The 25,597-nt window shown below is 44.5% G+C and overlaps 1 protein-coding gene across 1 annotated transcript in view; it reads right to left on the reverse strand.

The window, feature by feature from the left end:
• Positions 1 to 4,034: 4,034 nt before the first annotated feature.
• Positions 4,035 to 25,597, reverse strand: part of LOC142761641 (protein kinase C, brain isozyme-like) — a 198,248-nt gene continuing 176,685 nt past the window's right edge. Inside the window, exon 11 of the mRNA XM_075869732.1 lies at positions 4,035 to 4,333. Coding sequence (XP_075725847.1) covers positions 4,181 to 4,333 — 153 coding nt within the window. The 3' untranslated portion in view covers positions 4,035 to 4,180. The remainder of the gene's footprint in view (positions 4,334 to 25,597) is intronic.

Genomic DNA, 25,597 nt, shown 5'->3' on the forward strand with positions numbered 1-25,597 from the left:
GCGCAGCACAAATGGCAAAGTCCTAAAGTGTGATATAGTTGGGTAAAACGGCTACTGGGCAAAGTAATTTCATCGGTTTTTCGTAACGCATATCTGCATTTAAGTATGACCAAAACAAATTTAATAAAACAAAGACTATAAAAACTATGACTAGAATCATAACAAAATTGTTATTCGTTGTTTAGGCCAATGCGCTTCAAAGACGCTGGATTGCGGCTGAAGTAGTCCATCAGAGAGGGTTGCGGAGGACTATCGTGTGGAACAACCTCCCCCATCTCTAATCGATTACTCCTTTCCTTTGAAAAAGAAAAATAAAGTTTTCACCTACCTGCTTATGAGTTCGGACACGTCTTGTTGACAGTTTGACAATGCGCCAAAAGCGTGCATTCGCGTACCACAAATAAAAGCTGTCCAAATGTTGATCTCTTGCCAGCTATTCATACATACTTGCCTGCTTTTACAACCACATCTGGGAATACTGTGCACTTAAAAGCTAAACTACAATACAAGTACAATAAAAAATATGTATATGTTTTACACCCACGTCCCTCACTTAAACAAGAAATTAAATCACATGTCCAACATGTTTAGTGACAAGTTTACGCGCTCTGACAACTGTTCGAACATGCAAGCTAATTTTAAACGCCTACTTTAAGGGGTGCTCATATATATATATATATATATATATATATATATATATATATATATATATATATATATATATATATATATATATATATATATAGATTTGCAGGAAAATAATCTGATACGCAATACATACTGAATATAAACTTTAAACGTCAGAACATTTTTGTCAGGACATATACTTGTAAAACGGGAAGTGCTGCGCTGAGCTTTCATATGCACACCAGGTTTACGAAAGTATCGACTGAAACATAGACCCTCAGCACCATAAATGAAACGAAGGTTCCACTAGTGAGCTACACGGCACGCGATTTGCGCCAGTAACCGAACTGAACTTGAACAACGCCCCGAACAAACTGGAAATGAGGACCTGTCCAAATACCGGTTATTACTTTCACGCTTGTTCGACGTGAGCAAGAGCGCTGGTACCTATATTTCGTAGCGACGACGGCCACTTAGATTCAAGTTGCCGGCGGAAGATTGCGAGACGCGCGAACGCGGTATCGATTACCGATGCTCGCTTTCGATGTTACGCTCTGTTTGGCACTATATTTAGCTGCAACAAATATCCACACTTTCTCCTCGAGTGACTAACCAAAGCAGACACCTTCTCCACGCACGCTTCGCGCGTAGGTCGGAAAGGCATAAACAGAAGTCTCGTCCAAAAGTCGCCGGGAAAAAGGAACGCTGCAGCGTCCAGAAGACGACTATATATATACTCCCCGAAATATTACTCCCTTGCCTGAACAAGCTATATCTCAGCAACACTCTAAGCTATATCTAACTTGACCAATACGGCAGAAACCGAAATCGCTTCAAGAAGTTAACAGAAAAGCGCGAATACGGAAGACTTGAACCGCGACGAATTCGGTGCAGATGACTGAGGCAAATTGTTTGCAGGACAACAAATCGACAGCGGTTCTAATACAATGCTCTCACAGAGAGGCGGCCGAAGATAAAGAGTGCAGCATTCTTCAACGGTAGCAAGAATTAAGGCTCGAAACTGCGCTAACCACGTTCTCTACTTTCGAGAAGCTTAACAAAAGCTCAAAAATCTTGACTGCATTGCGCAAGGGTCTGCAGTATTTTTTTTTGTACAGACCAATCCTATCGCGGATGACTATCAGCTGTGAATAAATGTAAATATAGCGCAGGTTCTTTACACTGGGCACTACGAGTTCACGAAAACGCGTCATTTATACGTATGTGTCATGGTGAAGCGCTTCGACAACAGCAGTCAATCGCAATCAGTGAATGTGATAAAGGGAAGGGTACCTTGCCTTACTATCAAGCTTATTAAAAGATCTAACTCGCCACCAATAAAAAGACTAATAACAAGTAAAGAGATGACTTCTCAATGGCACTGCGCGCACAGAGCTTTTCACACTGCGAATAACCTGTACTCTGCCAAAAAATAAATGCTCATTTCGCGTCTTCGCCGTTACAAGCTTGTGCTATATGGGTGCTTCCAGTCCACATCAACCCATGGACCACGAACAATTAGAAAATTAACTTTACCCCTATCATCCAGGCCAACTTAATATCCAAAAGTTTATTTTATTAACCTCGTAATCCGTGCCCCCCCCCTCCCTTCTCTCTCTCTCTGTCGCCCTGATTTTGCTTTTTCGCCATCATACCGACTGCGCCATCACTTTCATGTGTTTCTAATCTCTCCATTGTTTAACGGCCACTATACCTTGCCAATTCTACTGCCGCCTTCTCAGCAGAATTCCGCAAATCTTTGTTCGATTGATGATGGTGCCCTTAGCTAGTTTTCGAGCCCCGCTGGTGGCCCCTTGGGAACACTCATACTCTCCGCTTCCTTCTGTCATGACACTAATCATTCAACATAAAGCCGGAAACTCGGGCAAGCGGTTCGGGGCAGTTCAATGATAGCGACCTCATATATGCTATTTAAGAAAAAAACTCAAAGGCCACTAAGAAAAACGAAAAATTCCGAGCAAGCTTTCGGAATTCAAACGCTGTATAAATTCTGAAGTAATTAAGCAGAGATGGCACAATCGATGTACTGGCAAGTGACTAACAGGTAGGCGTTGGTAGAGACAGTGTTTTGTCGACAATATAATAGTCTCGAGAACCAATAATCGAATGGTCAAGTATGCTTTTACAGAGCCACGAAGGTCCAGCGTCATGGCTCGAAGTTCCTTAAAGATCTGACAGACTTTAATAAGTTTATGAATTATTTGGTACGACAGTAGAAGATTAGGAGGCCGACATCTGATTCACAGACATGGGAAGACTACCCCGATAACTATGAAGGTGTCAGAAATTGGCGTTACTTAGACAACTTCAGGTGGTCATTTTCCGAGTTGATCCAGTACTGTCTGCGAGTCACTACTATAACTGGGTACTGTGTATCTGTGACTGCACTGTTCACAGCGTTTCGGGGCAAGAAAATCATGGACGTGAACATGACACATTCTAAGTAACACGAAGAAAACAAGGTGGCGTTTTTTTCGGGAGGTGACAAGAAGAGGAAGATTGCGCTGGTTAACGCTTGTTATCCCGTTTGTGACAGACCAGAAGTAGGGACCACGGAATGACACAGCTTCCACAGAACTTGCAGGATTGAAAACACTCTTTCGTGACCTCATTCATTGAAGAACTGTCGCAACAACATGTATTACTAAAGGCTTCAGAGCAACGTGGGCATAACAAGAGGTTTTTCAATATACGGCATTCACAGAGCAATTTTCGGTGTTGGGTTGACGCAACCGAACGCCTTCCGCGGCACAGTAGTAAGGAATCTTCGGGCGAAAAAGCTTGAAGCGAGGGGCAGCGTAAGTGCTCATTTGGATAGTGCTCTGCGAAGCTCAAGGTTAATGAGCTGGGTCATGCCCTTTGGCCCAACTCGAAGGCTTGTACATGCGCGGCGCTCTCCCAGCATCTTAAGCACACGTCCCGCTGAACACTGGGACGCGAAAAAAAAAGTCGGTCGCGCACTCGGGGACAACTTCTCAGAGGCAGTGAAGCAATATCGCGTCGGTATCTCAGCAAGCAGCAACGCCACACAACACCCCTTGAAATACTCGGCACTGATTAGCACAGTGGACAAGTAGACTTCAGCGTCTGATATGACTTTGCGACGGGTGCGCCACCAGTCATTCCAGGCCCAATCTTCATGGCAACTCGTTGCTAGTGGCCGAACGGACCCTTCTCGAGAGACTGTATCCGAACAAAGCTCAAACTGCCCAAGGATGCGAGCCCCCAGACAAACGACACTGCAGACTACGCGGAGGAAAGCACTCAGCCGCATCGCGTACTGGCGCCGCTCGGCGACAGCGCGTTGAGTATATAGGAACGAGACTCGGGCCCACTGCCCTAACCCGACCGCCACGTAAACTTGTCCCCGAGTACAGTGTGTCGAAAAGGGCGCGAAGGTTACCGAGTCCTGAGGAGAGATGGCGACAGGACCTTCTGCGGCGGGGGAGGCACGTATCGTTGACGCATCGGGTGCGGAGTGGTAATAATGGTAATTACAGACGTATCAATAAATAGGCGCGGAAGAGTCTGGCTAGACGTGCTGCACAAACTCCGGGTTGAGGAAGGAGAAGCCCATGAACTCGGTCTGGTCCAGGTTCATCATGAACAGCTTGTCGGTGGGCGTCAGCTCGATCTTCTCGCTGGTAAACTGCTTGTCGAAGTTGCTCACGTCCTTGCGGTGTTTCTGCGCAGAGAAAAGTATAAGGGTACGTCTAGGTCCTGTCCATGCTAAAAATGAGTATCCTAGAATAAAATCTCCGGCACATGATCACAGAAATGTATACTGCAGTTAACACGTACCTTGTTATTATACGAGTACCTTACATTTGCTGCATTTCACTCTTCGAGCAAAAGTGACTGTCACACATGCGCTAGCACCTTATGGTGCTGATATAGCACCTTATAGTACCTTATGCTGCCGCCCTTTCACCAGTAGTTGTGCTTCCGTTCTTGCTACATAATAACACAATGTATATTGCTTTACATGCGAGAACCACTACATTATTAGGAGACTAACTGTAGAGCAGGGCTGCGGATATTTTCACCATGCCTTGTTCTTTACCGTGCAATGACGTCGCGGTGTACTCGGGCCTTCGTTATGGCGCCTCCACCTAAATGCGCCACATTCGGGTCGGCACTTTCAGTATGGGCAGAACGGGCAGCTCGATCGGCCCGTTGATTGCCGATTATTCCACAATGACTTGGAAGCCATTGAAAGGCTATTTCATGCCATTTCTCATTGAATTGGTGAGTCTTTTCTGCAACCTCGAATACCAGCTGTTTGTACTGGCCGGGGCGTAAAGGTGATAGAAGGGATTACGTCGGTAACTGGAAATTCTTCGTTTTCGCAGCTGCTGATCGCTGATGAATTGCAATGCCTGCTGCAAGCACTTGTAAGAAATTGAAAGTACCGACAAACAAAAGGCAAAGCCCCCCCCCCCCCACTGACGTCATCGAAGCGCCATTCGCAGTGCCGCTCTCGATGCCCCATAGGCCAGTACCGCACTGTCTTGTATGCATACAATTATAAACGTGTCTTACTTGGACTGCAGAACAGTTAATGCATTTGTGATCTTTGCGTCTGTAAAGTAAGTGCGTCTTCCACGGGTCTTGCCAAGCGGAAAGCTGGGCGCAGATGGCTGGATGGGTAGATGTCAGGAGCAACCCCTTTGAATCGCGGTGGAGGCAAGTGCCACCTAGCTTCTTCATACCCTCTTAAGCCTCTGCTACATAATGATGATTGATTTGTGGGGTTTAACGTCCCAAAACCACCATATGATTATGAGAGACGCCGTAGTGGAGGGCTACAGAAATTTTGACCACCTGGGGTTCTTTAACGTGCACCCAAATCTGAGCACACGGGCCTCGCTCGACATTTCCGACTCCATCGGAAATGCAGCCGCCGCAGCCGGGATTTGAACCCGCGACCTGCGGGTCAGCAGCCGAGTACCTTAGCCACTAGACTACCGCGGCGGGGCCTCTGCTACATAAGCTACTAACGATTTCTGAATTACGTTTTCTCATAGTTTACGCCACGAATCTTGCAGCCTCCTCTTTTCTGTACGGTAGATCCAGTAGTGATCCTAAAACTGTACTCAAATCCTAACATCTCCGGCAGACTTCCTGCTTCTTTTATTATTGGTTTAGTACTCGGGTGTTAAAGTATATGCTCCACGATTTCTGGTCTTTTCCCACCTATTACGCACGACTTGTCCTGATTACACCACTTCTTTCTGCAGCTTTGTGTTCTTAGGCATCCTGATCTGGCCTCAAACAGCAGGGAACATTCCCTTGAATCGTCGTAAAACAATTCTTTCTCTCTTTCCTGCTCGTTATTGAAAGCTGGCAGGCCATTCTAGCGGGTAGCCACTCCTATCATACCACGACATTTGCTCGCACTATAAGTTATTTAGAAAGGAATTCCCCTCACCTCACTCAACACTAAATAAAGCACAATTGACGCTTCGACTGCTGCAAACGCACAGTTACCCTAGCCCCTATATCTGCAGCTAATACCTTCCAGATATAAGGCCAGAATGCCCCAAATGCCAAAATCCAAGGTGCGATTTAAGTCACATGCTGTGGCAGTATCCCGTGTTAAACGCTAGCTTCGGGTCCCCTGCCACCGAGGACGACTGGATCAACCACCTTAGGAGCCCCGACTGGGCCCTTCAACACCAGGCCGTCCAGAAGGCCCTAAAGGTGGCTGGCGAGCTCCGACTCCCAGTCCCCACATGGGCGGAGCCACCGGGCTGGCCCCCGTAAGGGGTGCCCAGTCCCCTTCAGGACCTTTAATAAAGTTAATTCTCTCTCTCCCCACTTCGGCCAGTTGCCGCGAGGCGGCAACTCAGCTCGATATCGCGGCCAATACTTCTCTCTTCTTGTACATCATTAGTACTCTTATAATTGTTTCTGAATACAATTGTAAAACCTAATTTTACACTTACCACTTAGGTCATGCAGTATACGGAACACGCTAGAGATATTTCATCTTCATGCAATAGTTCATAAAATATAATGAAAATGATAGGGGTGGGCTATTATTCGTAACAGTTATATTCGATTCAAAAAGTTAGGCATTTGATTAAGATTTGCAGGCACCTTCAGTATTCAAAATATTTGAAGACGAATACATCTCATAGAAGGCACTAAAATCAGCACAAATGATTCGCATACCTGCGAAGTTCAAGTATCCCAAATTAGATTACCACAGCGGGAGGGGGCGTTGTCTGATCCCTCCTACCAACTTTTTTATTTCACGAAAGAAACATCGCGTAAAAGGGGAGTGGAGGGGCGTGAACAATGGCGTTGCGGTCTTATACTCCCGTATGAACAACGCAGGTGGGGTGCCCCTGCTACAGCAGAATCTAGGTGATGCGTATGATTCTCAAGCGTGATCGAAAACATCCCGATCGGCTGTACCTTTGTATAATTAGAAAACAAGCACTGTCGGTTTTCAAACCACGTTATTCGCACACACAAAAAAAAAATCTTTCCGTTAAATGATCTTGCCTTCTCGGACACACTGAAACGTACCAATAAGAGACGGCGCAGCTGGCTGCCGCGAGTGTGCGCGTCAAAGCTTCGCTTGAGCTGACTGAGAAGTGATGAAGTCCGCTCTACCATAGTCATAAGCGAAGATTCACATAAACACCGAAAATTATCATGTTTTTTTAGGAGCAAAGGTCCTCTTAATCTAACCTTGTCTTGCGGCAGGCGTAACCAGCAGTATCTCCCGAACAGTATAATAGATGGCGTTGTCTCACAGAGGTATATACAAACTGCAAATGATTACTTGATTGATTTTTGGGATTGAACGTCCCAAAACCACCACACGATTATGAGACACGCCATAGTGAAGGGCTCCGGAAATTTCGACCACCTGGGGTTCCTAAACGTGCACCCAAATCTGAGTACACGGGCCTACAACATTACCACCTCCATTGAAAAATTGCAACTGAGTGAGGATATTGTAGATGACGCTGTACCACTGCTCTAAGATTAGACATTGTGCGGGCTGTGCCTGGGTGCGCGGGGAACGAGTGCCTTTCTCGGTCTCCTGGAGCATCACAGTTGCATCGTTGCTGGGGCATGCACGAAGCGGAGCAGCGGGCGCAGAGGGCCGCGGCAACTCGTGCTCGTCGCCAGCCAGCCAGCCAGCCAGTCAGGCTGTGTTATCAGTTACGTCTTCCCAAGCACAAAAACCATTGGCTGCGTTACGAGTGACGTCGTCGTAGCCAAGGCACCGAGCCCGCGCGCCTGTTTCTCCTGAGTTGGTTTCCCACTGCTAGTTTCCCCACCGAGTTGGCTCGCGATGTCAGATACTTACAACAACACCGGGCGTTGCGGCGTCAATGTGGTGATTGATTAGACTCGCTCGCTGGATTCTGTGCCACCCGGTTGTGCCCTCGCGGTCTCCGACGTCAGCGTAGCTCTGGCCGACCGGGCTCGCCCTACGTCATCTCCTGACGCTGACCTCCGACGACAGTGTAGCTCTGACCGTCTGGACTTCCTCTACGCCATCTCCTGACGTCGACAAAAGCTCTCGCAAGTCGTGCCCCGTCCTCGGACTTCTGTGACCGTGTTTTCATCTTTCCTATCTCTTCTATTTTCTTGATTTGTCATCGCTCTCTCTGGCTTTCCTCACCTCTCTCTCTAGACCTTTATTCCTATCCCTTTAATCCCTCCTCACCCCCATCCCTTGTGAGCTACTGATGAGGTGTCGCACCCTGATGCAGACAGTCGCGGGGCTCACTTTTCTTTTCTTTTCCTTCTTCTAAACATAAAGACTCCCCCCCCCCCCCCCCAGTGTAATGATTGCGGGAGCGCAATCATCATCCTTTTGGCGGGAGTTTTTCCAGCGGCACATTGGCTTCGGCTGCGACGCCTGTGACCGCCTGTGGTTTGGGAACAACTGTGACTAATGCATTGCGAAGCGCATTTAACATCTTACAACATTCCTCGATGACCGTGATCATGCGAGAAACAATGTGCGACACGTTAAATAAACACTGCGGTAAACTCGAGCGAAAGATATGTCTGCACTCATTAAGAAGCACGAACATATAAGCAGTAATTGTGAAACGTTTCATTGCCAAGTCGAGTTGAACCCACTGCTAAACACCGGGGCCGCACCTTTCAGCTTTCTCTGGTTAACCATTTGCACGGAGTGTTTGGGCGTGATTTTATTATTGTACCGCTGCGTTAGCCACATATCTTCGGAGCTCCTAGTGCCCATTGATAATCACGTCGCAGCAACCGTGGTTTCGCTCGCTGTGGTTGTGACAAACAGTAGTTACGTTAGTAATCCGCCTGCACTGGCCAAGCACGTGCCTTCAAAATTGTCGCTTTTTACTATCAATAATTGCATCTGGGACAGTTTTGTCATGAGGGTTTGACTAGTTGAGAGTGCGACGCCCATGCACTTTCGGAGTTTGGTCAGATCACGTCGAAGGACCACGGTTTCGTTGGCCGCGCGTGTCCTCTCGAAACTTCCAGCACTTTGCTCTCGGCCATTGATCAATGTTTTGGTACCGAAGTTCGTATCACCCGGCGCGACGTGCCAAAGTGTTCGGAACATCCCGATTTCGGACAACTGGGCAGCGTGCAATTCGGCTGGGGAATTTCGAGAATTCATATCACCGAGAAGCTACTGCATCAACGCCTCTCATTTCGTTTAAACTGTAATGGGGTAGTCCAATAGTTTCGCACAAAGCCCAGGTTGGATTGCATTTTTGTTAAGGCGGCAAGATTGCACACAGAAAGTTGGTTTTCCGCAGATTTTCCACCCAACCGTACAAACGTAAGAAATAGACGAAATTCGAAAGTCTCCCAGAAAATTCGGGAAATTTAGCAGGTTTAAATACGTACCCGTGCTGTCTTTACCGCAATTCGATTCAGATATAGACGAGCTAGTTCAAGTTTAAACAGAAGCCCTGTTCTTTTTGTATTTTTGCACGCGTGCCAGTTTTCGGCCAGAGCAGGCCTCAAATTAAACTGGTAGTTTTTAAATTAGAAATTCAAGAATATTTTTTAAATAAGGAGAACCAGCATTAATTCTGGGTTACCTTCGCACGAATTGCCTGCAGTGAACACCAAGCCGAGTGGTTGCCGCTGGCCCATCGAAGCAATGAAGAATGCTTTGGTGATTCATATAGAACCACATTATTAACCCGAAGGTGTCAAGTGAGCGGCTGTTATTGTCATGAAATATTGGCAGCGTAAACTAACGGTATAAACAGAGAGTGGGACACAAGCAAGCTTTCGATGTTCGGAGGAACGCTGACGTGCGCATCCATGTTGCTGCTTCCCAAACATACCAAGCACTAATCCAGCTCTCATGGCGTCATGAAACTACTGAATATGTTGTGATGTCAAGCGGCACATACGACGCTTACGGTTCCTAGCACATCATTGCTGTTCAACAAACTTGACTTTTTATTTATAGTTTGGGAATATTTATTTTTCTTTGCAACAATCAGTACTTGCTCTCTAATTCAAAAATATAAAAAAACCGTTCCTTTCCCATGTATTTCCATTTTTTCAATAAGCTTCGAAGTTGAAAACTTGATAATCGCACTTTTCTACAAAGTAAGTCTACAACACCTGCATCCTTCGAGGTTTTGTAGGGATTGTGCGTCATCGATCGAAGTGTGGCAGCTTGAGCTACTTGGTATGACATGACGATATTTATAGCGCGAAAACAGAACGACGACAAAGAGACAAGCTTCGTCTCCTTCTTGCCTCTTTGTTGTTGTTCTGTTCTCGCGCTATAACTATCGTCACCGATCGAACAAGGGAGCTCGAAAATGGTGGATTTATACAGCATGCAACTCAAAAACTCGGTTAACGTGAACGCATTGGTTTTTTTTTTTAACAGCTCACTTTTCTTGTTTCTGTCATATGCATGCGATATGTGAAAAACAAGCCTTCGGTTGATTATCAGCGCTTGATTTAGGTGCTCGTTAACGATCGAGCGCCTAAATCAAGCGAAGAGGAGGTCAAAATTTCGCAGCCCTCGTGTAAGGCGTCTCTAATAATCGTATCTTACTTTTGGAACGTTAGACGCCATTTAATAATAATAATAATAATAATAATAATAATAATAATAATAATAATAATAATAATAATAATAATAATAATAATAATAATAATAATAATAATAATAATAATTCAATTATTATTATTATTATTATCATTATTATTATTATTATTATTATTAAAGATGATGATGATAATGATGATGTTGTTGTTGTCTGCGCTTCACCCAGTCTGTTTGTGGTCCATGTTTTTTTACCGCGCAGTATACACCGATCATAAACAACCAACTCGCCCAATCATCCACACTGGTCCTCTTTGCAGAACCATAGCCTCCGAGATGGAGGGCGCGCACCGTGTTTAACTCCGGCCGTCCTAATTATTATTATTATTATTATCATTATTATTATTATTATTATTAAAGATGATGATGATAATGATGATGTTGTTGTTGTCTGCGCTTCACCCAGTCTGTTTGTGGTCCATGTTTTTTTACCGCGCAGTATACACCGATCATAAACAACCAACTCGCCCAATCATCCACACTGGTCCTCTTTGCAGAACCATAGCCTCCGAGATGGAGGGCGCGCACCGTGTTTAACTCCGGCCGTCCTAATCACCGCGCTTCCCAGCAAAATCAGCGAGTATCACCTCGCGCACCCAGCTACCGCGAGAGGGCACATTTACTGTGGATTCCGGCTGCAGCAGACAGCAGAGTACATGGGATTCCAGCGTGCACATGTTTTTTTTTTTTGCTCGCTTTTTTTCGCGTACGAGCAAGTCCCTGAGTCGTCTGGCTGCACTGAAGACAAGTATTTTTGTTACTGAATTTATTTTTGTCCAGCTGACAAAGAAAACCCTGAACGCTGCTAAATTTTCGTGATGTAGATCATTATAAGGAGGTATCATTTCGTGTGTAGCAGCAGTATACATATATATATATATATATATATATATATATATATATATATATATATATATATATATATATATATATATATATATATATATATTTCGTTACGACCCATTTTGTGTCGATGCTAAATACATCGATGTAAAAAAAAAGAGGCAATGCAGCGTTCCTACTTGCTGGAGACGTGGTAGGGTGAAAAGTGGGCTACTTATCGTCGATGAGTCTTATTTCCCTCCTATTGTGACACATCATTTTACTATTTTAACGGGCACGGATATTTATGAGGTAGTCAACCGAAGCACAATTGTGCTCTAGAAACCGAGTGCGCTGGTCTTGTCAGTGAATTAAGGTGACAGGTAACCTTGCCGAAATACTGCAGAAGGCTTCGATTAGCCGACCTACATTACTCCCCACGTCTTTGACAGTGAAAGTACTTGACTTTTCATTATCTCTTCTTTCATCGTCTATATTTTCATTATGATGTAATAGCCCAATGGCAATACAATAATTGTGGTCACTTACGGTACTCTCGACTGCATCCAAATCAAATAATCGCACATGCAACACAACAGTATCTTTTTGAAAAAAAAAACAAGTATTCGTTGAGGTAGACTACTGAAGAAACAAGTTCAAATTGTCAGTGCTATGTAACGCGCAGTGTTTCATACTGGAAGCACCAAACTCTGAACGCGTGTTGCGTTCTTCTTGAACAAGCAAAATATTTCGATGTTCGTTCCTACATTGCCAAACGTATCCACTGAAGATCGTATAGCTTACAGTGAAAATGGGCGACCATAGGCGAGAAAAATGCACCTGTAACCTGCCCATGGTCGTCGCATAGCCGGCGACGTTGTCCAGATGCAGTCAAGACGTTTGGCGACTACCTGCACTGTCCTCCCCGTCTCCTGCTTCTGCAGCGCGACGGGAGAGAGCTGGGAAAGAAAAACTAGGGAAGCCTCACGGGTGAGAGCGAAGCGTGGTGGGCGAAGCGAGCGCGGCTTTCACACCAGAATAGACGGCGTCGGCGACATCGCGAGGAAAGAGAATGACGATTGCCGATGCTGAATGCCGAGTTGAGTCGGCTCAGCAAGCGAATCTCTTGCACAGGCGTCGCACTTATAAGTACTCTAATATGGGTGGCGCGAATCAACAGCAAAAAAAAAAAAAAGCCCGTACGAGAATATATATGGAACTGCATTGACATTGCCTCTCGTACACCTTGACCAGAGATTCCCAAATGAGCGTCAGGGTATATAAAAGCGCAAAACCATTTTTAGGGCTAAGCTCTTTAAGGCGTGGATCAGTCATCACCTGTACGCATGCATGCATGTGTGTAGTAACCACCTCACAGCATATCGATTGAGTGAATGATGATGAGTGGGGCGAATCTTCGGAGGGTTTTATCGGCAAACCGCCAATAATCCGCTGGCCGCGTACGCCCGTCGTCTGTGTGTGAGTCTGTTTGACACACGGACGGACACACGGACGGACATACGGACGGACGCACGGACGGACGTTTCGGCCTCCTCATCATCGTCCACTCCGTGGATATGCTGCATTTTTTTCTCTCGCCGCAAGCAAGCTGAGCCAACATCGCTGCAGCCTTTTCGATCCTAGAGGCTTTATGCAATCCTCTGTGGGAGCACAGCGGAGTGGAGAAAAGAGCGGGCCACGCCCACATCTTAAAATGCGGTAGCTCCGTGAAACTTCGACGGCCCGAGAGAAATGCGCCGCGCGCGCGCCATCTCGGAGGTCATGGCGTGAACACGGCCGGGCTATAGCAGGGCTAGACTGCACCTGCGCGCGCTTCTACCCTACGGCCTTCTCACCCGTCGCGAATACAATGCGAAAGTTTCTGAGTATGTTTCGCCACCCGTCGGCGGTAGGGGCGCAGCGACCCTGATCTTGCATCTTCTGCGCCGCGCACACGGGACAAGGGAGTTTGTGGAACCGTGGAATGGTGGTTGCCGACGAAGAGAGAGAGAGAGGGATTATTAAATGAATCAGGAATAGAGGGAGGGTCGTCTACATAAAAAAAAAACTAATCTTACCAAACAGCTGGCCGCCTGATTTCAGTATGTATGTGCTCATGAGTAATACAAGCTGGAGCTCAGTAAAAATGCGGAAGAATCGGCTAATAAGAGGCATAATTCAGGAGGCATAAAGCACTGGCAACAATGAGAGAGAAAGATAAACATTACTGCACCTGTTTTGCCAGCAGAGAGCACCAAATACTGTTGGCCCTTGGTCTCGTTGGACAACGACGTCGCAATTACGAGAAGTCGGTCACAGAATGACGAGCGCACCTTCAATTCCCTTTAGTAGCTATTTTCTATTTTATCCTATTTTTCCAAACACACTTGAGGTGGTTTTGAGGGCTAAAAGCTCCGTTCTGCAGCTTGACATCTCTTTGAAAGACGTACGTGTGATGTATATTTAATGGCTGAAAAAACTGCGCATAAGGAAAAAGAAAGTAAAAAGAAGGGAGGACTTTTGCTACTGAATAACCCCTTCTGGCGGCACGCACAAATAGTGGTGGTGTACATTGTCAAGGTGTTAATACCACCTGGAAATATTGATTCCGGAGACCCCAAGCTCTTTTGCATTCCTTTGTACGGCAAGCCACGCCCATGAAGAATGTGAACGAAGTACACAGCTGCTTACGCTCGCAAGGCACTTGCCCCGGAACTAAAACTCTATGGTAAATCAGTTCTGTTCTATTGTTCGAGTTCGTAGAAGAACATGTTTAGAAAGAGAAACTGACAGCATTGCAACTTTTCAGCAAGTAATAAGCTTTTTTTTCTAAAAAATTTGTATGAATTCTCTTGTGCCTTACTGCTAAAAGCAGGTTGTTGTCAATTTCCTTTTCTCTCGAGTGTGGCTTGCTTTATTCAGGAATTTGCTGCATTTCATTTGGTGCTTTGTCAGTGTTCAGTCTATAGTGATTTCTGGACTCGAGGAGGCAGTCATACAACCTTCAGTACGTGCCTTACGCATATTGATATATATTAGCCCTGTGAAGGTGTATTGCTTTGTTCAGTCACGGCTGCTCGATCGCCATGGTTTCGTATTTCAAGTCCCGTTCGGGAAGAACACTCGGTGTTTCTTCTCACCAATTCCCAAGCAATACTGAACTGTGCGCCAAGTGAGAAAAGAATATTGCGAGAGACAACCTAATAACCAACAATAAGTCTGCATCGACAGTCGTATGCAGCAGGCGATGAAAACAATGTACCTGCGTTCCGAATTAGAAAACTTATTCCTAACTCCGCGCCTACTCTTTTCGAGGTCTATTCTTCCTAATTTATTTAGAGTGCATAAAAGATTCGCAAAAAATCCTGCTTCACGTGCTTCGCCCCTACCTCAAACATCATGGAAGCGAAAAGCGGAGACCAACGTAACAGATCTCGATGTTGCGACTTCAAAATACGCTTGCACTGAACAAGAAGCAGTAAGTAGTTGCACTCGAACAATGAATAGCGACGCTCATCGCGCGTGTCGATACCAGACTATGATAAGACGATTGCGCACCCAAGTGTCTCAGCATCGTTCAAAATGCGAGAAGGTGTAGCAAGTGCTGAAAGAAGAGAAAAAGGCGTCCAGGCGTCCCAATGTTATCGCGAAAGTAAGCACCACGCATGTAACTTGGAAGTGTGGCAGTCTCGGCTAGTTGGTATGACATGACGATAGTTATAGCGCGAGAACAAAACGACGAGAGAAAGAGACAAGCCCTCGTGTCCTTTTTGTCTTTTTGTCCTAATTCTATTCTCGTGCTACAACTATAACCACGCATGTGTTAAGAAGTTCGCAACAGATGCACAGAAAGGAGAGAAAAGGGCTGCGTTTCTTTTGCATCAAATATAATGTAACACAAGAAAGCATTCAGCGTATCCAGACGAACTTGCCAGGGGTATGTGATATGGCGCTTTCTGCCGCAAAAGGCTACAGTCATGCGCGCACTTAAGCGCTTGTGACACTGCCAGCAAAGTGCACTCTTCAGAGGTACAGTACGGTCCACTGTTAGGGAGAACACGCGAATGCGTGGCCACGGCCCGCGTAGCGCCAACTGGTGGCGAGATTTGTAAACGTGGCGCACGCGCATAAAAGCGCAAACGCGGCGCTTGTCGGGTTTCGTCTGCTATTTTCCACTCCTGCGCTGGCCAAGCGCTTTCATTTTTTCGCGGAGCGACTCATCTGGCCGCTGGTCTTGCGGCGCTCCGCCAGGTTTTCAACAGGTACACAAAAGGTCAAGCTTGTTTCTTGCTGTGGTATCTTGCCAGTTCTGAAACGATGCGATTCGCACCCACAGCGGTTGAATTTAGATTAAAGGCGATATATAGTGAAAAGCCATGCGAATATATTTAGAAGCATGTTAATAAACGCTTAATAGTAATAAATCTTGGAATTTAACACCACAGAACAGCGGTACGATTATGAGCGACGAAGAGGAAGGCTCCAGAAATTTCAACCATGCCTGGGGTTTAAATCAAAGTATACGGGCCTCGAATATTCCCTCCTCCATCGATAATGCGGCTGCCGCGGTCAGGATTTCATCCCGTGTGCTCAGGCCAGCTGTGGAGTACCGTAACGCCGACACCATCGGGGCGAGTGAAGAAAACAGTTGAGGATTAAATCTCTTCGAAGTCTCTCGTTACGGCGTGATCCTTAATGATGTTCTGACTCTGGCTTACTATATCTCATTAAATATTAATGTTATCGTTCTAAATCATGTGAGTTTTTTACTATTTATAACATGCTCTTTTAATAAAAGTACTTCGCTTCCCCAACACGTTCCCGCATGAAAAATGAAGTACGTAAAAATATGCATTATAGTAAACAAGAAAAAGAAAAAAATTATTTGCCATATTTTTTACTTAAAATGAAATACGAGAGGTTGGTGGCATCATAGTGGCGCCGGCTACTCCTTTTCTCTAAGTAGGCAAGATAAGCCGTAAGATTAACGATAAGGGCACAAAATGCGAGTATGTACAACATACGATGTGAAACTTACACATTAACGAAACTTCCCACATCAGTTCACATACAAATTAACAGGTTCGTATGTTCCACACACAAGGCCAGTTGTCCTCACATGACAGTTCATATTCGCCAAATAGATACATATCTACACAATTTCTACATACTTTTGTGGCAAAAGATGAACCGGGCCGTATCCACGGCCTCTTAACGTTGGAAGAATGAAAAGCTTTGTACAGTATCGGCCGATGTCACCTCCCGCGTCGAGTACGGCCTTCATCATTGTAGGCGGAGACCTGTACAGAGCTCTTCTGAAGGATGTTGGAAGAATGTAGCAAAATGTTCGCTTGAAAGAGATGGCTCATGATCAAAAGTGTCGCGGTGCAGCACTCTGACATTTCGAGTAGATCTCGACTTGTCGCAACTGTTAAGCGATTATGGCACTTATGTTTGCACTGACGATGGCAATAAATATATGTTGTTATTCAACAATTAACGTGTCACCATTGCGTGTTTCTGCCCATGCCTTTTAAAAGCCAACTGGAACAAAATCATCATCATCATCAGCCTGACTACGTCAAATGCAGGACAAAGGCCTCTCCCATGTTCCACCAGTTAACCCGGTCCTGTGCTTGCTGCTGCCAATTTATACCCGCAAACTTCTTAATCTCATCTGCCCACCTAACCTTCTGTCTCCCCCTAACCCGCTTGCCTTCTCTTGGAATCCAGTTAGTTACCCTTAACGACCAGCGGTTATCCTGTCTACGCACTACACGCCCGGCCCATGTCCATTTCTTCTTCTTGATTTCAGCTATGATTTCCTTAACCCCCGTTTGTTCCCTGATCCACTCTGCTCTCTTCTTGTCTCTTAAGGTTACACCTACCATTTTTCTTTCCATTGCTCTCTGCGTCGTACTCAATTTAGGCTGAACCCTTTTTGTAAGTCTCCAGGTTTCTGCTCCATAGCTAAGTACCGGCAAGATACAGCTGTTATATACCTTCCTCTTGAGGGATAGTGGCAATCTACCTGTCATAATTTGAGAGTGCTTGCCAAATGTGCTCCACCCCATTCTTATTCTTCTAGTTACTTCAATCTCGTGGTTATGCTCTGCGGTTATTACCTGCCCTAAGTAGACATAGTCTTTTACAACTTGAAGTGCACTACTACCTATCTCGAAGCGCTGCTCTTTTCCGAAGTTGTTGTACATTACTTTCGTTTTCTGCAGATTCACTTTACGACCCATCTTTCTGCTCTCCTTGTCTAACTCCGTAATCATGAGTTGCAATTCGTCCCCTGAGTTACTCAGCAATGCAATGTCATCGGCGAAGCGCAGGTTACTAAGGTACTCTCCATTAACTCTTATCCCTAACTGTTCCCATTCTAGGCTTCTGAAAACCTTTTGTAAGCACGCGGTAAATAGCATTGGGGAGATTGTGTCCCCCTGCCGTACACCCTTCTTGATTGGTATTCTGTTGCTTTCTTTATGAAGCACTATGGTAGCCGTTGATCCCCTGTAGATTTCTTCCAGGATGTTTATATATACTTTATCGACGCCCTGATTCCGCAGTGTCTGCATGACGGCTGATATTTCTACTGAATCAAATGCCTTCTCGTAATACATGAAGGCTATGTATAGTGGTTGGTTATATTCTGAGCATTTCTCTATTACCTGATTGATAGTATGAATGTGGTCGATTGTTGAGTAGCCTGTTCGAAATCCTGCTTGTTCCTTTGGTTGATTGAATTCTAATGTTTTCTTTACTCTACAAGCTATTTACAAAGGTAATTGCTAACATACTACAGAGAGCAAGCTAATCGGCCTGTAATTCTTCAAGTCCTTGTCATCTCCTTTCTTATGTATTCAGATGATGTTAGCGTTCTTCGAAGACTCTGGTACCCTTCCCGTCAGGAGACACGTCGTAAACAGGGTGGCTAGTTTTTCTAACACAATTTGTCCTCCATCTTTCAGCAGATCTGATGTTCCGTGATCTTCACCAGCAGCTTTGCCTCTTTGCATGCTCTCCAAAGCTTTTCTGACTTCTTCTATCATTACTGATGGGGTGTCATCTGGGTTACTGCTATTTCTTATAGTAATAAAGTCGTGGTTGTTCCGGCTGCTGTACAGATCTCTGTAAAACTCCTCCGCTATTTTAACTATCCCATCCTTATTGGTAGTTATTTTGCCTTCTTTGTTCCTTAGTGCATACATCCGATTTTTGCCTATCCCAAGTTTTCTCTTCACTGCTTTGACGCTTCCTCCGTTTTTCAGAGCGTGTTACATTCTCTCCATGTTATACCTTCTTACATCGGATACCTTACGCCTGTTAATCAGCTTCGAAAGCTCTGCCAGTTCTATTTTATCTGTTGTACTTGAGACTTTCATGATTTGGCGCTTCTTAATGGTATTCTTCGTTTCCTGGGAAAGCTTGCCAGTGTCCTGTCTAACTACCCTGCCTCCAACTTCCACTGCACACTCCGTAATGATACTCGTCAGATTATCATTCATTGTATCTACGCTAAGGTTGGTTTCCTCACTAAGAGCCGAGTACCTGTTCTGCAGCGAAACTCTGAATTCCTGTACTTTCCCTCTCGGTGCTAACTCATTGATTGGCTTCTTGCGTATCAATTTCTGTCGTTCTTTCCTCAAATCTAGGCGGATTCGAGACCGTACCATTCTATGGTCACTGCATCGTACCTTGCCAACCACTTCCACATCCTGCACGATGCCTGGGAGTGCACTCATTATAAAGTCTATTTCGTTCTTATTTTCGCCATTAGGGCTCCTCCATGTCCACTTGCGGTTTCCTCGTTTGCGGTAGAAGGTATTCAAAATTCGTAAATTATTGCGTTCTGCGAATTCTACTAGTAGCTCTCCTCTGGCGTTTCTAGTACCGATGCCATAGTCTCCTACTGCCTGGTCTCCCGCCTGCTTCTTCCCTACTTTTGCATTAAAGTCTCCCATCAGTATTGTATACTGTGTTTTACCCTACTCATTGCCGATTCCACGTCTTCATAGAAGCTTTCAACTGAAGCGTCATATTCAGGTGGGAACGAAATCGTTCCCACCTAAATAAAGTCATTTATAGGCATTCTATAGCTGGAGATAATGCTATCTTCCGAGCAGAGCACTGCACGGGCCCGGCCCGCGGGCAGAGTAAGGCATTGTTGGATCGCGCCCGGGACGGGCTCAGGCCCATGAGCTTCGAACTCGGGTCAGGCCCGTATAAGGCCCGAGTCTGATCGACAGGGTGTTCCAAGAAATGGGTTCAATAGTTTTGAAAAACTACAAAAAATAGGCATCTGCATTCTGTTTGCCGAGTTCCCTTCAGCAGAAGGCTTCTTCAGATGTGTACAAATAAAAATTACGGCAGTAATTAGACAATCGATTGATAAATTGATTGATTGATATGTGGTGTTTAACGTCCCAAAACCACCATATAATTATGAGAGAAGCCGTAGTGGAGGGCTCCGGAAATTTTGACCACCTGGGACTCTGTAACGTGCACCCAGTAATTAGACAAATTTATATAGATAACTCTTCACAAAATTTAAAACAATTCCCTTTTCATTGAAGGTGTTTTCGAAGTGAATGGTATATGTGCTCTTTGTTGCGTCGGTTTCAGTTTCGCCAGCTAAATTAGCCACATCTCATCGCTCAGTCGTGATTACCACTTGCCGCCTTTCCGGAATTTCAAGATGGCTATGGACTATTTGGAGGAAGAACTTTAGTTCGCCCATTTGACTCGACCGGCTATCTCGACTGGTTAAAAGTTGACGGTATTAGTTTCTATATTTACTGCCGTAATTATTGTTTTTACACATCTGAAAATACATTTTCCCAAAGTAAAGGAAATAGCCCAGATGGAACGCAATGCCTCCTTTTTGTAGTTGTCAAATGCTATAGCACCCATTTCTCGAAAAACCTTGTATATCAATATAATTGCGTGTCTACGCTGTTTGGCTGTTTTTGTTTCTTTTTGTGGGGTTTACCCTTCCGAAACGGCCCAGGTTACGTAAGATTCCGTAGCTGAAGGCTTGGGCTAATTTAGACCAGCTGGAGTGCATTAGCATGCAGTGAAATCGGAAAGTACGTGGCGTCTGTCGTTTGGATCCGTCGGCATGCTACAAGTTTTTTCAAGAAACGCGCAATATAAGTTTTCATGAATGTTTGCATACCAAAAGGAAAGATTTGCCAGGTGGTCCCACTGCAACAGCAACGATATACTGCTACTGTTATAATAGTGTATATAATATACACTATTAGAACAATAAAATTATTCATAGTGTACTAAACCAATCAGCCATTCGTAATCTTGAAAAGGATCTTAAGTTAACTTTAAAAATCTAAACAAATGTTTTTTGGCATCACACTCCCAAAATTCTTAAGGGAGGCACCTGATAAATTTTGGAGATATGTTAACCCATCAACAAAAGCTCGCTCAATGACTCTGGTTGCACAGTTCTCCGCCGCTGTGAGTTTTAATGAATACTTTGCTTCAGTGTTTACTGATGATAATGGCAATTAGCCGAACATTGTTTCACCATTTGACAGGCCACCTATAACTGACTTAGTAATTACCGAACATGGTGTCTTCAACCTCTTGCTCACTTTGAAATTTAAAAAAAAAAAGCCCTGGGCCCGATGCTATCCCTAATGAATTTCTGTACAGATACACAGAATGGAATTCCAAATATCTTACATTAACTTTTAGGTCTTCCCTTCTCCAGGGTTCCTTACTCAAAGAGTGGGAAATAGCTAAAGTGATGCCAATTCTTAAAAGCGGTATTTCTGACAATATAGCAAATTATCGGCCTGTTTCAATTATCAGTACTTGCTCAAAACTGCTTGAACATATCATTTCGAAACATCTAATAAACTATATGTGTGAGCATAATATTTTATCCTACATTGGCCATGGGTTTCGACAGGGTTTATCAACAACATCCCAGCTCATCGAATTAGTCAATGACCTTTCGAAAAATATTGACTCACATGCTCCGACGGATATGATTTTCATGGACTTCGCGATAGCTTTCGACAAAGTGTCTCACACTAAATTACTTAGGAAAATATTCCAAAATATTACCATCACAAAGTGGTTTTCATCCTATTTTCAATCTCGTCAGCAATTTGTGGAAATCAATGACACTAATTAGGTCTCCTGTTTCAGCTGTCAAGTCGGGAGTATTCCAAGGCAGTGTCCTGGGCGCACTTCTCTTCCTTTTATTTATAAATGACCTTCCGAATGAAATTGGCGTTTCTATTAGGCTGTTTGCAGATGATTACATCACATACAATAAAGTCGACACAATAAGTGACCAGATAAAATTACTCGAAAATTTACAGAAAATAAAAAAAATTGTGTGATGAATGGCAAACAGTGCTGAACCCCCTGAAAACAGTAGTTATTACAGTCACCAAGAAGAAAACTTACCTAAATTATACTTATATTGATAATCATGAACTAAAAAGATTTGAACAACATAAATACCTTGGTTTGAATTTTACAAGTGATCTTCGCTGGAATCATCACATAGATTATGTGTGCGCAAAAGCCACTAGGGCCCTATGGTGTCTTAGGCGCCATTTGCGACACAAGAAACTAAATGTTTAGGTTTACAAAACACTTATTAGACCAATAGTTGAATACGCAAAAATTGTCTGGGATCCATTCACGATTACAAACATATCAAAAAATTGAAAAAAAAAATCAGCATTTAGCAGTCCGGTTTATATTTAATAAATATCGGTGGACAGATTCCCAATCTCAACTGTGTGTACTAGCGGAGCTACCCACGATTCAAGCCAGGACAAAACACGAAAGGCCTAAGTATCTTTACCTCATTATTAATAACCACGTTCATGTAAGGTATGCTAAATAATTCGATATTTTTCTTACTGAAACTCCAAGACATCGCCATTCAATGTTTATTCATGCCCCTGCTGTTTCAACCAATTGTTTCAAGTATAGCTTTTTCCCAAGAGCTATCAATGAATGGAATTCGTTGTGCGATAAGGACGTTTCAAGCTCATCCATAGCTATGTTTTTAAAACACCTAGCACACATCCTCGTTTGCAATTAATAATGCTCTATTTGTCTCTGCATGCTCTAGTGCATTCAATAATTAAATTCTTGGTTGCGTTTTTGTTTTTGATGACTTCATTCTGGTTCTTTAATTTGTTACTTCTGAGTATATTTGCTAACTATGTTCTGTTCTTAGAAGGATCGCTATTTTTTCATGTACTTTTTTCCACTCCTGTAATAGCCCTATGTAAGGGCTGACAGTGTCCGTAAATAAATAAATAGGTAAAGAAATACGTGCACGCTGCTAACTAGGAAAAAAATTCGAGTATGCAGATACACTCGCATACTCGCCGAGCCTTTCTCCACCTGCGTATACTTCGTAGACTCTTCAACGCGACTCGTGAGTCATGAATAACTCGGGAGCTGTTGCTGGCGCACTTTAACAGCGAGATGCGAAGTGACTCTTATGACAGGCGCGCCAATCTATGGAAACGTTGCTATTTTTTTGTGTGATAGCAAGGTAGTTGCGAATATTTAGCACTGGGTAATTCCGCAAGCATGTTAAGGATTTAACTGGAATGTCTATCATATATAACGAGTTTTTGCTTATTTTACGGACACCGTGCTTTTCGTATTTCTACAGTATTTCCTAAGCATCCTCATATGTCAAAGCGCAAGTGTTCTCATGGCGCCCAAAAACAAGCAAGCCCTCCCGCGGGGGAAGTACGTAAGAGCTCTAAATAAGGAAACTCACGATTATGATTTTGATTTGCTGCTGTACACCTTAAAACAGGGGGGTGAGGGTGTATAGGCACGGGTGCATTGACACATTTTCCTAAATGTGCGACGGCTCCTGCGGCACCCGGAGTTCAAGAATTTCGCATTCTTTCGAAGTCGTTCCTCCAATTTCCGCCGTTTTTTTATATTAACGAATTAGTAAGACAGATCAAAGCTAGAAACATTATGTCACTTGTAAATTAAAGCTGCTTTTATAGATCCACACTTTCACACTAAGTGTGTCGGTTTTTTTTACGCAAACATGCAATAAAAAGTTCATTTTATTTGTGCCGAACGTGTTTCGCCTTGCTGAGAAATCAGTCAGCTTAATTTCCGCCTCTTCAAAAAGCACGAACTAAATTTTAAAAAAATATTCACAAAATTTTAGAGCCACATTGGCCAACCGGCCAGCGGAGCTGCAAAAAAGGCACGAGCGCATTGCGCATGCATACGAAGTGGGAAAGTACACGCGGTAACACTCTTCCTCTCAATCTTTCGTCTTTTCCCTCTATTTGAGACATCACCAGTAACGTCATGAAATAAATTTTTTGTTCATTTAATTTCTAGTAGGCTGCCCGGCAACTGCCACTGGTAAAAGCGGCTCTGCCGCTGCTGCGAGCGAATACATGAGAGGTATACGAGTTTCCGCCCCGTGGTACTCCTCTCAGAATTATCTAAAGCATGTTTCTTTTTAATTGCATGACGTAATAAACGACGCTTGCAGGAGACTTGTCACATTTCGTAGACGAATCCGGCTTGCACGCAATTTATGTAGGCTAAAGCTATAAATCTCTGCCTTTTTATTTCAATTTATGGGTGTGGTATATTTTGTAGTCATTCTCTGAAATAAAAAAAAAGATTTTGTGTTAAGCACTGTGCACATGGTACAGCTGAATTATATTTTAATTCCCTTGCAGATATTTCCCGGAAGTGGAAGCGTTGCGGGAGTAAAATACCCAAAAGTACACAGAATATACCAGTTAAATTTATGACTCTCAAAGAAGTTCTCAAGACACTATAGAAAACATCTTGTTCCGCCGCAAGTATAGTAACAGCTACCGAATATCGGACAGTGCCTCGTTTATGCTCCAGGCATAATTGGCTGAAACGGGCCGGGCCAAAACCTTTCGGGCCCGGGCCGTATTTATAAACAGCAGGCCGGGCTCGGGCGGGCCGGAGCATGAAGTTTTCTGGCCGGGTCGGGCCGGAAAAATCGGCCCATGCAGTGCTCTACTTCCAAGTATCACCTTCGAAGCGCAAATGGTTACCTAAAAAAAAAAACTCGCCGACAATGCTAATTTTGCTACCGAAACTAGGGGAAAAAAAGACGCATTTATAACAGGCCGCAAGTGACGCAGACAGCCCGACAGACCGACCGATGCAGGCGCATCGTGTGCTCTGCGCTCCGAAGTATGCGATTCGAGGCAGCGCCATCGAAGATGGTGATGAAAAAGCCAACACTGTAAACACGCACCGTGAAAGAAACACGTACATGATCATAAAAAGTTCGCTAAAGCATTCTTTTTAACATAACGGCTGCCCGCTTCGCGCCTTCCGTTTCGGAGAACGCACCTACACACAATAAATGATGCTGCTGGTTTACGCTTTGGTTATTCTCTCTTCGTTGATAGACTTCGAATGATAGACGTCAGACTTTTACGAACCCGTTGCGTCACCTGCCGGAGGAGCTTTGAGTAGTACAAAGTTTGACTCCATGGCACAGTAGCGAGTGCGAGACGATTGAGCAAAATATGAGGTGTGTTGGTGCACTGAGCACTCTGAAAAAAAAGCTACGAAATTCCCTGAGCCTGTCCTACGTGCAATCTAGCCACCCTGAAATGCTTGCTGGATCGCCTGCCAGAACGACAGCGAAAGCAACGGCAGACGCAACAGCCCCAAACGCTGCGAGGAAAGGCCTTAGTCGGCGCCACTGTTACGTTGTGAATTGGCACAGCCGTTGAAGGCTGCTGTTTACCTATTTCCGCAGCTGTCACACGAAGCAGAACGGTGAGAGCGCTCATGGATACGGGCCGCTGCGAACATGTTGGTATGTTACCCGCGTTGTCAACAGTTGGTCGCGTAAGAAGGTGATAATGTAGGTCTACCGTTGCTGCTTTGAATAGCCGCGACGAAGAACCATGGTAACCTTTACTATGAAGCTCTGCACAGCCTCTGACAGCGGTACTTACCGTGCAAAAGTAAAAGGCTGACTGGTGG

This window comes from Rhipicephalus microplus, chromosome 7 (genome assembly GCF_043290135.1).
Source record: "Rhipicephalus microplus isolate Deutch F79 chromosome 7, USDA_Rmic, whole genome shotgun sequence".
Lineage (NCBI taxonomy): Eukaryota > Metazoa > Arthropoda > Arachnida > Ixodida > Ixodidae > Rhipicephalus > Rhipicephalus microplus.